Source organism: Nannobrachium achirus, assembly GCF_963921795.1.
Source record: "Nannobrachium achirus genome assembly, chromosome: 15".
NCBI lineage: Eukaryota > Metazoa > Chordata > Actinopteri > Myctophiformes > Myctophidae > Nannobrachium > Nannobrachium achirus.
Window position 1 is genome coordinate 46528306 of NC_137822.1, and position 12735 is coordinate 46541040.

Consider the following 12735-nt stretch of genomic DNA (forward strand, 5'->3'; position numbering starts at 1 on the left):
ACAATAAATGGTTGTATCTACTTTGAAGTGAGTGTTCCTGACTAAATTATACATACAACAGCCCGAGATCTTTAAGTAAAGTGTTACCGCAATGTCCATATCATGATCTGACCAAACAATAAGCCGATATTATTGTTTAGGTATGGACCGGCATTTAAAAATCACAGGTAGTCCGTTCTCTGCTGCCCCCTACCTTTGAGCGTGGTGCTGGCGGTGCCTTTGGTAGCCTCCAGCGGGCCACCGGGGCCAGAGTCTGGGCTGTGAGATCTATCTGGGGACCAGCTGCAGCCTGGACTGTGAGATCTGTCTGGGAACCAGCTGCAGGCCAGGAGGCCTCGGCTGTCTCTGTTGTCTCTGTTGTCTCTGTTGTCTCTGTTGTCCCTGTCCTCTGGACAGGACAGGGAGGAGGACATGGAGGACGAGGTGTCCAGGTCCCACAAGGCGTCCTGCTTCTGCAGAGACTCTCGTCTCTCGGACCAGTCCTGTCTCTTCACCACCACCTGCAACCACAGAGTAAGAAAGAGTGTTGATTTTGTCGACTAAAACTATGAAGAAAAATGTTTGTCGACTGCGTTTTCTTTCACTGACGAAAACTAAATAAAAACAAAATAAAAACTAAGCTGTGATGATTAAAACTAAGACTAAATATATTGACAATTTCATCAACAAAATAAAAACTACACTAAAACGTTAAGGAGGGACTAGTGGAGAAGATCCCAGGTGTTGCCTGCTGAGAATAGCCGACTTACAAGCTCACAACGCGTCGCGCTGCGACGCGCTGTGAGCTTGTAGATCGGCTATTTTCAGCACGCGACCAAGTGTAAAATCAGTCATTACGATGTCATCAAGGCCTGCCAGTTGACTGAATCAACTGTAGATTTAGTCGCCTAAAATCTTATGATAGTTTAGTCGACGAAAATTAGACTAAAACTAATACTTTTCAGGTGACTAAATTATGACTAAAAAGACATTTTATTCAAAAGACTATGACTAAAACTAATTCAACAATTGCTGTACAAAACAACACTGCCTGCAACCAGAGTTGCACACCAGCTCAGGAGGTGGAGCGGCCCTCTTGGAATCTGAAGGTTCCAGGTTCGATTCCCGGCTCCTCTTCCTGGCTAAGTTTCGAAGTGTCCTTGAGCAAGACACAGAACCCCCAACTACCAAATGGTATTATATTTGATAACATTTTTATCGTTGATTAGCCATCTTTACAACAAGGTATAAATAACTTAAGGAGGGTGAAATTGTGGAATGAGAACCTATGCTTCTCTTGGTAATCAAATCACTCTCGTTTTGAATTTGTATTTCATATATTTATTTGGGAGGGCCACCATGTACTATATCAATGAACATTAAAATAAAAGCTTGTAACGGGACACGCATGATATTTAGATTCTCAGACTCGGACAAAGTGTAGTGTGTGCTAGGGCATTCACGAATAGTGATTTTTAGTATTCCAATTATTCGACCTCAAAGTATTAGAATAGTCGAATATTCGACAGGACTGGCCAAACTGTCAAATATTAAGTCAGCAAGAGGCGAACATTGTGAAAATAGCTGATCTACATGCTCACAACGCCTTGCGTTGTGAGCATGTAGATTGCGTTGTGAGGCGTTGTGAGCATGTAGATCTGTTATGTTCACAATATTTATCTGCGGAACAGAGTCACATTAAATATAATACCTACAATTCCAAGTGCTTGTCAGGGTGGGGGTCCCCAGTTCAAATATGTTTATTTTGGGGGTCACGGCCTAAAAAGGTTTGAGAACCCCTGGTACAGACTAGAGCATTAACAAATTCATCCACCAGGGGCATTGACAACTCATTCTTATGACTTCCTATCTAGCCAAGCTGTATAAACTATATCTTTTTTTTAAAAGAAAACAATAAAAAAGTTTTGTTGTTTTAAAATCAGTAAAAATACATGATCCATTATGTTGGATAATACGTATATCATTTATATACCTTGGACTTCAGCTTGTCCTTGTCCAGGTCTTCCACAGACTCCTGACGGCCCACCTTGAGAGAGAAGAGAAGACCTTTATCGATTTGTGTGTGGACAAGACACACAACGTTATAGGGGAGAGGGTTACTGTAGATCAGGGGTTCCCAAACGTTTTTGTCTCAGACCACCCCATAAATATTGTTTTAATCTGAGGCACCCCTACATTATAATTTTCACTCCCAGCACCTTAAATTTATAGCATATCGTCGTTGTCGGGTGGAAACCTTGTATGTCCAAAACCGTTCGTTTTGTATTTATCATCTATAAAATGTACTAAACTAGTGAAAACAGCAGATCTACAAGCACACAACGCCTCGCATCGCATGCTTGTAGATCGGCTGTTTTCACTAGTTTTGTGAGACAGTCTTGTATGATGAATCAGGGCTTTGCTTTACCAAAATACGTACACTTTTGAAACTCGGAGATACAAGGTTTCTGCCCGACAGTGGCGATATTTTAGTGATTATGTTGCGAGGAAAACGTTGAGATAATAGCCATTTTGGTTAGAACTGACTGAAAATAACTTTGTACTTCAAGTTTAAAATGATACTAAATATTTTTTCAAGTGTCCAAATAAATTCCAAATATTATCAAATTATCTCACGGCACCCCAGGGCCCAGGGTGCCCCGTCACCCACTTTGAAAACCCCTGCTGTAGATAACACATCAGGGTACATACACAGACCTTGCGTCCTTGCGGTCTCTTCAGGCAGCCCTGCTCGGCGGGCCGGACGCGGGCCAGGGCCAGGGGCTCGCAGGCCGTCTCCTCCACACTGTGCAGGGAGAGGTGGTCCCTGGAGGACCCCCCGGGGGAGAGGTGGTCCCTGGAGGACCCCCCAGGGGAGAGGAGGTCCCTGCCGGACCCCCCAGGGGAGAGGTGGTCCCTGGACCCCTGGTCCTGGGCTTCCTCCTGCGTCACCTCCAGGCTCAGCTTCCTGGGACAGAGATGCTTCTTGTCTCCTCCTGGGTTATGGAGGGAGGGAGGGAGGGAGGGAGGGAGGTTGGGTTAGGGAGGGAGGGAGGGAGGTTGGGTTAGGGAGGGAGGGAGGGAGGGAGGGAGGTTGGGTTAGGGAGGGAGGGAGGGAGGTTGGGTTAGGGAGGGAGGGAGGGAGGGAGGGAGGGAGGGAGGGCAGGGTTATTACAGCAGAACGATCACATTCTTCACCCAATTGGTCCTCACTAAAAGTGGTGTAAAATAACTAAGTACATTTACTTAAGTACTGTACATAAGTAACATTTTTAGGTAATTTTGAGGTATCAAATCTTTTGAGGTATCACATAATGTTGAGATATCACAATGACAGAGGGTAATTTCCGTATGTCATCCTGTTGAAGTCGTCCAAAAGATAACATATTTTCATGTCTTTGAACGACGTTCCTTCGCCCACTTTTCGACCATCGCATTCTTCGCCTGCTATCGCCAGTAGTTGCCGGGTCCCATAGACACTTATTGCACACACGGCTTGGTTGAATGCTTGATTCTAATTGGTCAATTGCTGAAATCAGCGGTGTGTTATTTCTTGAACAGACCGCTCCACCCTATTACAGACCGCTGCCTAATCAATGCTCAGAGCACTTGGGTGAATTTTATGCCATATCTAACATGATATCCAACATGATGGCCAATCGATGCCACCTCCGCTTTGTTGATTTTTATTTCTCGATAATGACCTCTGAGCCAGACGTTATCCCTTACGTAACACACTTAGCTGTTAAAACACACCATTAGGGTGAACTAGTCCTTTAAACTACAACATATATGGGTCCCTCTTGAAAATGAAATGCTGCATCTCAATGGGGCTTTCCCTTCAATAAAATCTTACAAATCTTACATACATGGGACACATGCGGCCCCCACCTTCACTTAATGCGGCCCGCAGGTTAATATCGGAATACTGATATATTATTAATTTCGTTACAATTCCAAACATGCAAACATGTCTACTGTATAGTAGTTGAATGACTAGTATTGTAGTATTAAAATGTTGGTCTGTTTTATGTCCAATGTATTTGTATTTAAATTCATTAAGTTAACTTAAGTATAACTAAATTCATTGGAAATTAAATCAAAATGGATTCAGGATTCCAATGAAAAAATAACAAAAAGATAATTCAGGATTCCAATTCAAAAGTAGCAAACATAGCAGATCTACGAGCTCAAAACGTTTTGAGCTTGTAGATCGGCTATTTTTGCTACTCTTACTGGCGATGAGACGTTTTTGCTCGACAGTAACAACGTGCCAAGGCATGTGGCCCTCTTGAGAGTGTGGAAATAGTGTCCCTCTGTATCATCAGAGTTGCCCACCCCTGAACAACAACACCAACCTTGGTAGGAGGGTGACAGCTTCTCCTCAGACTGGACGCGCTTGAGGAGGGGCGAGCGCGGCGGCTCGGCGCTCTTGGGGCGCACCATGTGACGCACGATGGTGGGCGGGGAGTGGCCCTTGTTGGAGGACCCCCCCGCCGGGGGGAAGGCCCCCACCACCACCGCAGGGGGCATCATCTGAGAGGAGAGGGACAGGTTAGTATAGTTAAAACCAAAACTAACAATGAAAGAAACATTTGAGTTAACTGAACTAAATAAAAACTAGAAAAAGACAAATGCCCTTCCTTTTAGTAACTGAATGTATTTTTTTAAGTTGAGTGTTGAGTTTTTATAACATAATACTTACTCAACTCTAAAATTAATAAAAAACTAAACTAAAACTAAGCGCCGTCACAACAAAACAAAGTCCCGATCCCGACATCCTTTGCTGCACTCATCTCTCCCTGTTTCCTCTCTACCTACTGTACTGTACTATCAATAAAGGCAAAAAAATACCCCAACAATACTATATATAAAAACTAGAGCTGCACTGTTGAGGTGCCATCTTGTGTCTTGTGCACAGGTAGGCCTACTTCAAACACCAAGATTAACTGTATTCAATTTAAATGGTTAAATCTGCTTGACGTGTATTCCATTTATGCAATAAATGGTTAAATCTGCTTGACGTGTATTCTATTTATGCAATAAATGGTTAAATCTTCTTGACGTGAATGTTCCTGCCCAACATGAAGCGTCAGTGTTAGTTTATGCAGGGCATGGGAGTCAAGTTGCTGCCCAGCTGTAGTCAGATGTCAGTCAGCTCTGTTCTCATACCTCATTAACATATCTGCTGGTCATTATGTCACATGACTGCCATACTCCAATCAAAGCTCTCAATCAGTAGGGAAGGCACCTTTAAATACGGCTTGCTTTCTCTACCTACTGTATGCTTGGTTTTCCGAAGCTTCGGAATCATTGCGTACATCATGGCCAGAGCGTGCCATGAGGTGCGCTCACCACTGGCATCACCACTGGCATCACCACTGGCGATGCCAGTGACATCACCACTGGCATCACCAGGAATGCTGGTCCCTCATTGGCTGTTAATGATGACCTTGCACGCTCTGCTGGCGCAAGTAAAAATAAAAGAAAAACAACTCAAACTAAACTATAAGGAAAACTCCTGAACCGTTCTAACCTTGGATGAGAGGGTGGCCACGGAGGTGTGGTGTCCTCCTGCTACCAGCAGGGGGGAGGGTGAGCGCTGCGGGGAGGCGGGCTGGGGGGTGGGGGAGGGGGTGCGTGCCAGCGGGGACAGCGGGATGCTGCCGGCGGACTTGCGGCGGCCCTGCCTCAGGCCCCCCGCCACCCCCCGCACCCCCCCTGGCAGCTTGCTGGGGCCCAGGCCGTGCAGCGTGCTGGGACGGATGTTGTGGGCCGAACCCGCTGGGGAGTTGGGAGCACTGGAGCTGGGAGAGCTGCTCTGGGAGGACGTACCACCTGGGGGAGAAAAACATACACACTTTCAATGCCAATGACGTCTCATGACTGCTTTTTTCAATGGGCCCTGTGTGCCAATGACGTCTTTGACGTCTTTAGATCAAAGGCTATAATTCTTTTTTTTTAAGATGTCAAAATGACCTGAGATCAGAGAGATGCTTTTCTCTGTTTGTGTATTGGCTCCCTCGTTTAGCTGATTGAGAAAATGTGTGTTCATTCTAGTGGATGGACACTTTTTTTGATTCAAACAGCTCTATCTCTGGAACCATTTGCCTGATTGACAAAATTCCACTGAATCACAACAACTGTGTCTGTTTCTGTGGGAAAATAATTCTATAAAAAAAAAAAAAAAATCATTGCATTGTAAAGAAAAACATACAAAATCCTGGCACATCTACCTTGGGGCCATTTTGGCCCTTGGCACAGAAATCTTTATTTGTGTCCACATTTATAAAATACATTACAAGGGGCACAAATATTTTTCAGTTGCTTCTGATGTCCCACATGCTTGTGTCTCAGTGCTTGAATCCAAACTAGAGCATTAACGAAAAAGTCGACTGAGTCGACTTCATTACACAAGTCAACTCCCACCAGAGAAAGTCGAAAGTCGAAGTTGAAAATTGTTTTTGCTCCATGTGTGCGTCTGTACAGCATTCAAACAGTAGGATTGCTTTATTGTCAAGGACAGAATGATCCAATATTACAGTGGTTCTCAACCCCCAGAATAATCATATTTTAACTGGGGACCCCCACCCTGACGAGCACTAGGAATTGAGGCAATAAATTTGGTATAACACGGTTCTATTGTGAAAATAGCAGATCTACATGCTCACAACGCCTCACGATGCGAGGCGTTGTGAGCATGTAGATCTGCTATTTTCACAATTTCTGTCTCTATATATTTGACGATTTAGACAATGTTTAATTTGTCATTTTAGAGGTACTAAAAAGTCCATAAATTGTCACTTTAGAAAGGTGAGAATACCCTCTATATACTTAAACTTTATGTTGGTTTGTTTACAGTTGAGTGAGAAAACAATGTTTCTCATTAAGTTAATCGTCTGGGGACCCACCAAAATAATTGGGGGGTCGTGTGTGATGTGATGACGTCATCAAAAGATAAAGTCGACTTCAACTCAACTTTTTACTGAGTCGAGTCGACTTGCAAAAATCACAAGTCGTTAATGCCCTAATCCAAACCAGTCTAGACTGTACAGATAATTAATCACAGTCAACATTGGTCATATACACTTCAGTCTGCCATATTATCAACAAATATTTATTTGGTACAGATAGCGCCTTCTCCTCCAAAGAGATGGACTGCCTATAATGGAGGAGATTGAGCAATATGTTGCAAGCTGCGTTGCTTTACACTTGGCCGACCTCAAAATCCTAAGGGCCCCCCACACACCTACAGTATATTATTCGGATACAGCAGTGGTTCTCAACCTCTAAGTCTTATGATTTATTTTTTCTTTCATTTTTTACCTGATTGGTTGAGGTCTGGGGTGGGTCTCAGGGTTTGGGTGGTAGCAGTAGGAGAGCGGGGGGACAGGCTGTGAGTGGGGGAACCAGGACGTACCTGATTGGTTGAGGTCCTGGGTGGGTCTCAGGGTGGTAGTAGTAGCAGTAGGGGAGCGGGGGGACAGGCTGTGAGTGGGGGAACCAGACGTACCTGACTGGTTGAGGTCCTGGGTGGGTCTCAGGGTGGTAGCAGTAGCAGTAGGAGAGCGGGGGGACAGGCTGTGAGTGGGGGAACCAGGCAGACTCTCTCCAGAGGACAGAGAGTGGCTCAGAGAGGAGAAGCTACGGCTGGTGTGGAGCAGAGGAGACGGCTGCATGGCGAAACGCCGGAACACAGAGCGCCTCCTGGTGGCAGACAAGGGACAAGACAACACAGAACAAGATTAACACATTTAGACATGGAACTTCTGTGTTCTAACCACTTTAACCATTATTTTATGATTTAACTATTAACAAAAAATAGCAGATATACAAGCTCACAGCGTTCATTTTTACAGTAGCCAACGGTGAAATTAACCATCATTTTATGCTTTAACTATTAAAAAAACCTGCAGATATACATGCTCACATCGTCATTCTTACAGCAGCCAACGGCAAAATGAACACTTGGGATGCCAAAAACGTCCATGAACGTGATAAGGATGACCGCAGTGGAGCACAACGGCCTGCACATCTCACAAGTAAAGCCTGACTTATACTTCGTAGTATGTACGACGTGTTGCATGCCGACAGTGGCTGATCTACAAGCTTGCAGATCGTCTATTTTCCAGACGCGGAAACTTGCAGTAGCTTTTGATAAATTACACACCAATATTATTTCTTAATAACCTAGGCTACACATGATCTGGTCTTAACTCATTGAGTGCCAGCCTATCACCACTAGAGGGCGCCCAGTGACCAGAGAATAATAGAGATATGCTGGTAATGCATGCCCAAGCCCTGGAGCCATGACTTGCCTGAACACTTTCCTTTGTGCATGTACAGGAAGAGGATGAAGTTAGCTTGAAGTTAGCTATTGGCTACCAAGCATTTTAGAAGCCTTATTTTCGTCAACTTAGCCATGATTAAACCTTGCACACCTCATGCATGGGAAAAAAACAGAGAAGAATGAGCTCTAAAAAATCCAATGCAATCCTGGATTGCATTGGAGTGGATTTGTGCAGTTTGTTCACAGCTTTCAAACAAAAAAATCCGATTGGAAATCCGTTCAGGCATTCTTGAGATAATCGCCATTATGTTTTACATGTAATGTAAACAAAAATGGCTGCCCTGTATGTTAGATGGGGTTGTATGGGGGTGGAACATGCAAAATCGCGATTGAAATCATGTTCACCAGATTTGATGGGGTCCAAAAAAAAAAAAAAAATTCAAAATTTTTTTTTTCAAATTTCTTTTTTTTTTTTTTTAAAAGCCGAACTTGTTCGGGATCGGCACTCTACGATACGCTAATAAAGCCGAACTAGTTCGGGATTGGCACTCAAAGAGTTAATACATGTAAATGTTTTGTTATTATGATATCTTTATCCTTTCTAATACAATTGCTTGTTATTATTAGTTCATAGGCCTATTTCATGATCAGTCGTTTCAAATTAAAAAGACTTTAAGAAGTTGGAGATCTCCGTTTTTGGCAGGAAAAGTGTTACGAGTGATGACTAGGTGGTCAGAGGAGACATGGATCCCAACCCACTGTTTGGAAAACACAGGTTTAAACAGTAAAGATCAACCAATCAGAAACATGTATTTACCTCTCGGGGGTCTTCTCCTTCTTGGGTTTCTTGGAGCAGCGGACCATCTTGCTGCGGTAGCTGTTCCTCCTGGCCGGACCCGTCCTGATGGAGGTGTTCTCGAAGGGAGTGGTGGAGATGGACACTTTAGTGCCACTCTGTGGCGGGGGGAGGAATTGTTAGTCACATGGAAATGTTATCAAAATGGTCATTTATTAAGCTTTTAAACTTTCATATTAAGGTTTCACCATTTGTCCCAACATCAATACTCGTAGAGTGTCATCTCTGCTATAATTGGCAGCCGCCACATACAGTATGGTGGAGACGCTGTTACCATTGAGTACTGAGTATCATTCCTAATTGTACCATGAAAACATATGCCATGATTTTGTGAATGCATCCTAATGCCTCATTCACATACAGAAAAGCCAAGCTAATGGTTGGCTTGGTAATTCAATGTAATCTCTATGCAAACCAGCTTTTAAAATTTCCAAGCTGGAAAAAAAAAGCTTGGAAATGTTTAAAGCGGGTTTGCATAGAGATTACATTGAATTACCAAGCCAACCATTAGCTTGGCTTCTCTCAGTGTGAATGCAGCATTACTGCACCTATATTTGTGTCCCTGTATTCTCCTTTATGTGGACATAAAACAAGAAGATTAACATATGTGTGTGTCTGGGTGTGGAGCTAGGGTGCTTTTTTAAATGGACATGAAACCTCTAGTCAGGGCTTGCGTCTATGTCTTATGATGAGTGGTGTGACGGTCAGGTAGGCCTACAGTACCTTCAGCAGCAGCTCCACCACCTCGGTGTGCAGCAGACCATGGACCGCCTCTCCATTCACATGAGTGATGAGGTCTCCTGCCTTCACTCCTGCCTTGTGGGCAGGACCACCTTCTTCCACGTTCTGACACACAGCAAGAAACATCCAAAACAAAACATCAGACCACCTTCCTCCACGTTTTTATTTAATCATGTAAGTTATTTGTCAGTGCCCAGTGCAACTTGTATTATTACGGAGCCTAAAAGACAAACAATGAAATCATCAAGTAAAATGTCATAATTGTGACAGCCCTGAAGGAAAGCTAAAGTGTTCTTACCCAGACCATGTGATAGACGGTGTAGATATATATTATAATTCTTACCCAGACCATGTGGTAGACGGTGTAGATGTCGCTGTCACAGGCGTACACCCTGATGGCGCGGAGCGTGAAGCCAAACTTCTTCCCACAGCTGTGGATGACGATTGGCTGCCTGTTGGCCACGCCCCCCAGGGAGGCGGAGTCCCGGCTAGGGGAGGAGTCCCGTGAGGAGGAGGGGTCAGAGGACAGCGAATAGGGAGAGAGGGGGCTGGCGAGAGGCGACGCCCCAAAGACATCTGGGAAAATAAAAGACAAAGCGATCACTGATGGTAGCGGTAATTTTTGAAGCGGTGAAAGCCGCTTCCAAGGAGTGGCTTTGTCTGTCCCATACCTGTTTTTTTGAGGATTCCCATAGATCCTCAAGGAGTGAGAATGTCTCTCCTGTACATGTCCCGTACCTGTTTCTTTGAGGATTCCCATAGATTCTCAAGGAGTGAGAATGTCCCGTGCATGCAGAATTGAGGATTGGTCAAGCTTCACATGACAATTTGGCCCTCCAAACAAAATCATTCATTCATTCAGAATGTATAAAAGTATAGAACTAAAGCACATAGAAAGTATAGATCTAGAACACAGAATGTATAGATCTAGAACACAGATTTCATAGCTCTTAGAACACATAGAATAAAAATTCACCGCTTCTCTTCGAACCGAGGTTTGATTTGTATTTATTACTTTTTTGGGAACAGGGAAAACCCTGTCCTAGGGGTCGTGTCTAGGTGTAACAAAGTCAATATCAATAATTTAATAAAATTATGAATTAATAATCAATCCCTATTTTGGGTAAAAATGTAATTCCCCAAACTTGTGTGAAAATAGATGATCTTACATCGCTGTTTCCCAAACAGTGGGTCGGGACCCAATTGTGGTTAGCAGAAAGTCGCGAGTAAATACTGTACATCCCTTTATTATTTTGTTTTGTACAATTTATTTTTCATTATTATTTAAAAAATATTTTAAAAAGTCCACAAAACTAAATATTAATGCAAATTGTGTTAATTTGTACTTCAACCGTACATACATTTCAGACATTTGAAAATAGCAGATCTACAAGCTCGCAATGCATCACGATGCGACACAAAGCTTATTATCCTTGTCCCTTTTATGCCCATATATGGAGATCCCTGATGTCATCAATATTAAGCCCATATGTGGGAATGCCCCATGTGTGTGTGTTTGTGTGCGTGTCTGTGCATGCGTGCACGTGTTTTTGCATGTGTCTCACCTCCTGGGATGGTAAGGGACAGGGTGTTGGTGGAGGCTGACTTGGGGACCTTGGCCCCCGAGGGCCCCAGCAGCTTGTCACCATGAGCAGCCTCTGGGGGCAGCAGAGAGCTGCTCTGGGCCCCTGACTCTGCTGCTGCCAGGGGCGTGGGACTGGAACCTTCAACCTCCCCTCTGGACGCTGTCAGCATGTCCAAATGCTCTGAGAAACTTCCTACAAGTTAGAACAGAAAACAATGCATTCATTAATTATGAAAGAGGAGGAGGTAAACATGGAGGTTTCTGCCTGAGCAATGATATAAAGAAAATGAGGCTCAGAACAAATTAACTTGTGGTTTTTGTTTTTGTGTCTTGTTGGGTTTTGATGTCTATTTTATTGTTTGTATGTTATGTGAAACTTAAATAATCTGTCAAAAAAACAAAGCAATTAAAAGGCTGACTAAAGTCAGTATATCAAAAGGACCAACAACACTACCAAGTCCCTTGCACTCAAAATAAAAACTGGAACCAAAACCAAAAGACAACAAACTTTGAGCACATTGTGCCAAAATGTAGGCCGGTTGTAGGGCATGCTTCAGAGCCTGGACAAAGCCAGATGTTGGAGCTTACTTAGCTCCTTCCAGGAGCACCGCTATAACAAAACAATTATAATAATGATAAATAATAATCCTAACTATTATTACTACATACCAGACAGAGTGGCTCCGCTGTGGGTGCTGCCAGGTGTATCAGCATCAGGCTGGTCGTACAGCAGCTCTCCCAGAGAGAAGGAGGTCTTGTTGCTGGAGGACTCCTCTCCTTCACTCTCTGCTGAGATGGAGAACTTTGGCAGCTGGCCGTGGCCCCCCTGGACCCCCTGAGGAGGAGGGACCCCCTGAGGGACCCCCTGGACGGGCCCCTCGCTGTCTGACAGGTTGGACAGAGACGGCCTAGAAAGGACGGAGGAACAAATCACACTTCAAATACTGTACAAATTATATCGTTGCTATCCAATGGGAAACACGTTATTTATGTCCAAAAGTGTACATTTTAAGGAAATGAAAAAGAGTTTAATACTTTTCATTGGCTCAATATGCATTTATAAAGCTCAGATAATCTAAAGTAGTAAAATTAGAACACAACTCAAACATTCTGCCAATTCTTACAACTTTTATATGACACTGTAGTAGGGCATTAATAAAAAAAAATAACATACAACATGTATTGTTACATTGTTCTTCAACTGTGAGTTATTTATTATATGCTTAAAGTAAATTGACTCTTTTTTTTAATTAAAAAGAGAGGGGAACAACGTCTAATCCCATG

At 43.6% G+C, this 12735-nt stretch overlaps 1 protein-coding gene across 2 annotated transcripts in view; it reads right to left on the reverse strand.

Moving 5' to 3' along the window:
- mast4 (microtubule associated serine/threonine kinase family member 4) overlaps positions 1-12735 on the reverse strand; it is a 184276-nt gene that overhangs the window by 4316 nt on the left and 167225 nt on the right. For both annotated transcript variants that reach the window (XM_080743788.1, XM_080743789.1), the window contains 11 exons: positions 12121-12359; positions 11432-11644; positions 10210-10442; positions 9849-9971; positions 9087-9223; positions 7493-7686; positions 5516-5817; positions 4338-4515; positions 2698-2975; positions 1973-2026; positions 194-500 (listed from right to left, as the gene is read on the reverse strand). In XM_080743788.1, the coding sequence (XP_080599914.1) occupies positions 194-500; positions 1973-2026; positions 2698-2975; positions 4338-4515; positions 5516-5817; positions 7493-7686; positions 9087-9223; positions 9849-9971; positions 10210-10442; positions 11432-11644; positions 12121-12359 (2258 nt within the window). The remainder of the gene's footprint in view (positions 1-193; positions 501-1972; positions 2027-2697; positions 2976-4337; positions 4516-5515; positions 5818-7492; positions 7687-9086; positions 9224-9848; positions 9972-10209; positions 10443-11431; positions 11645-12120; positions 12360-12735) is intronic.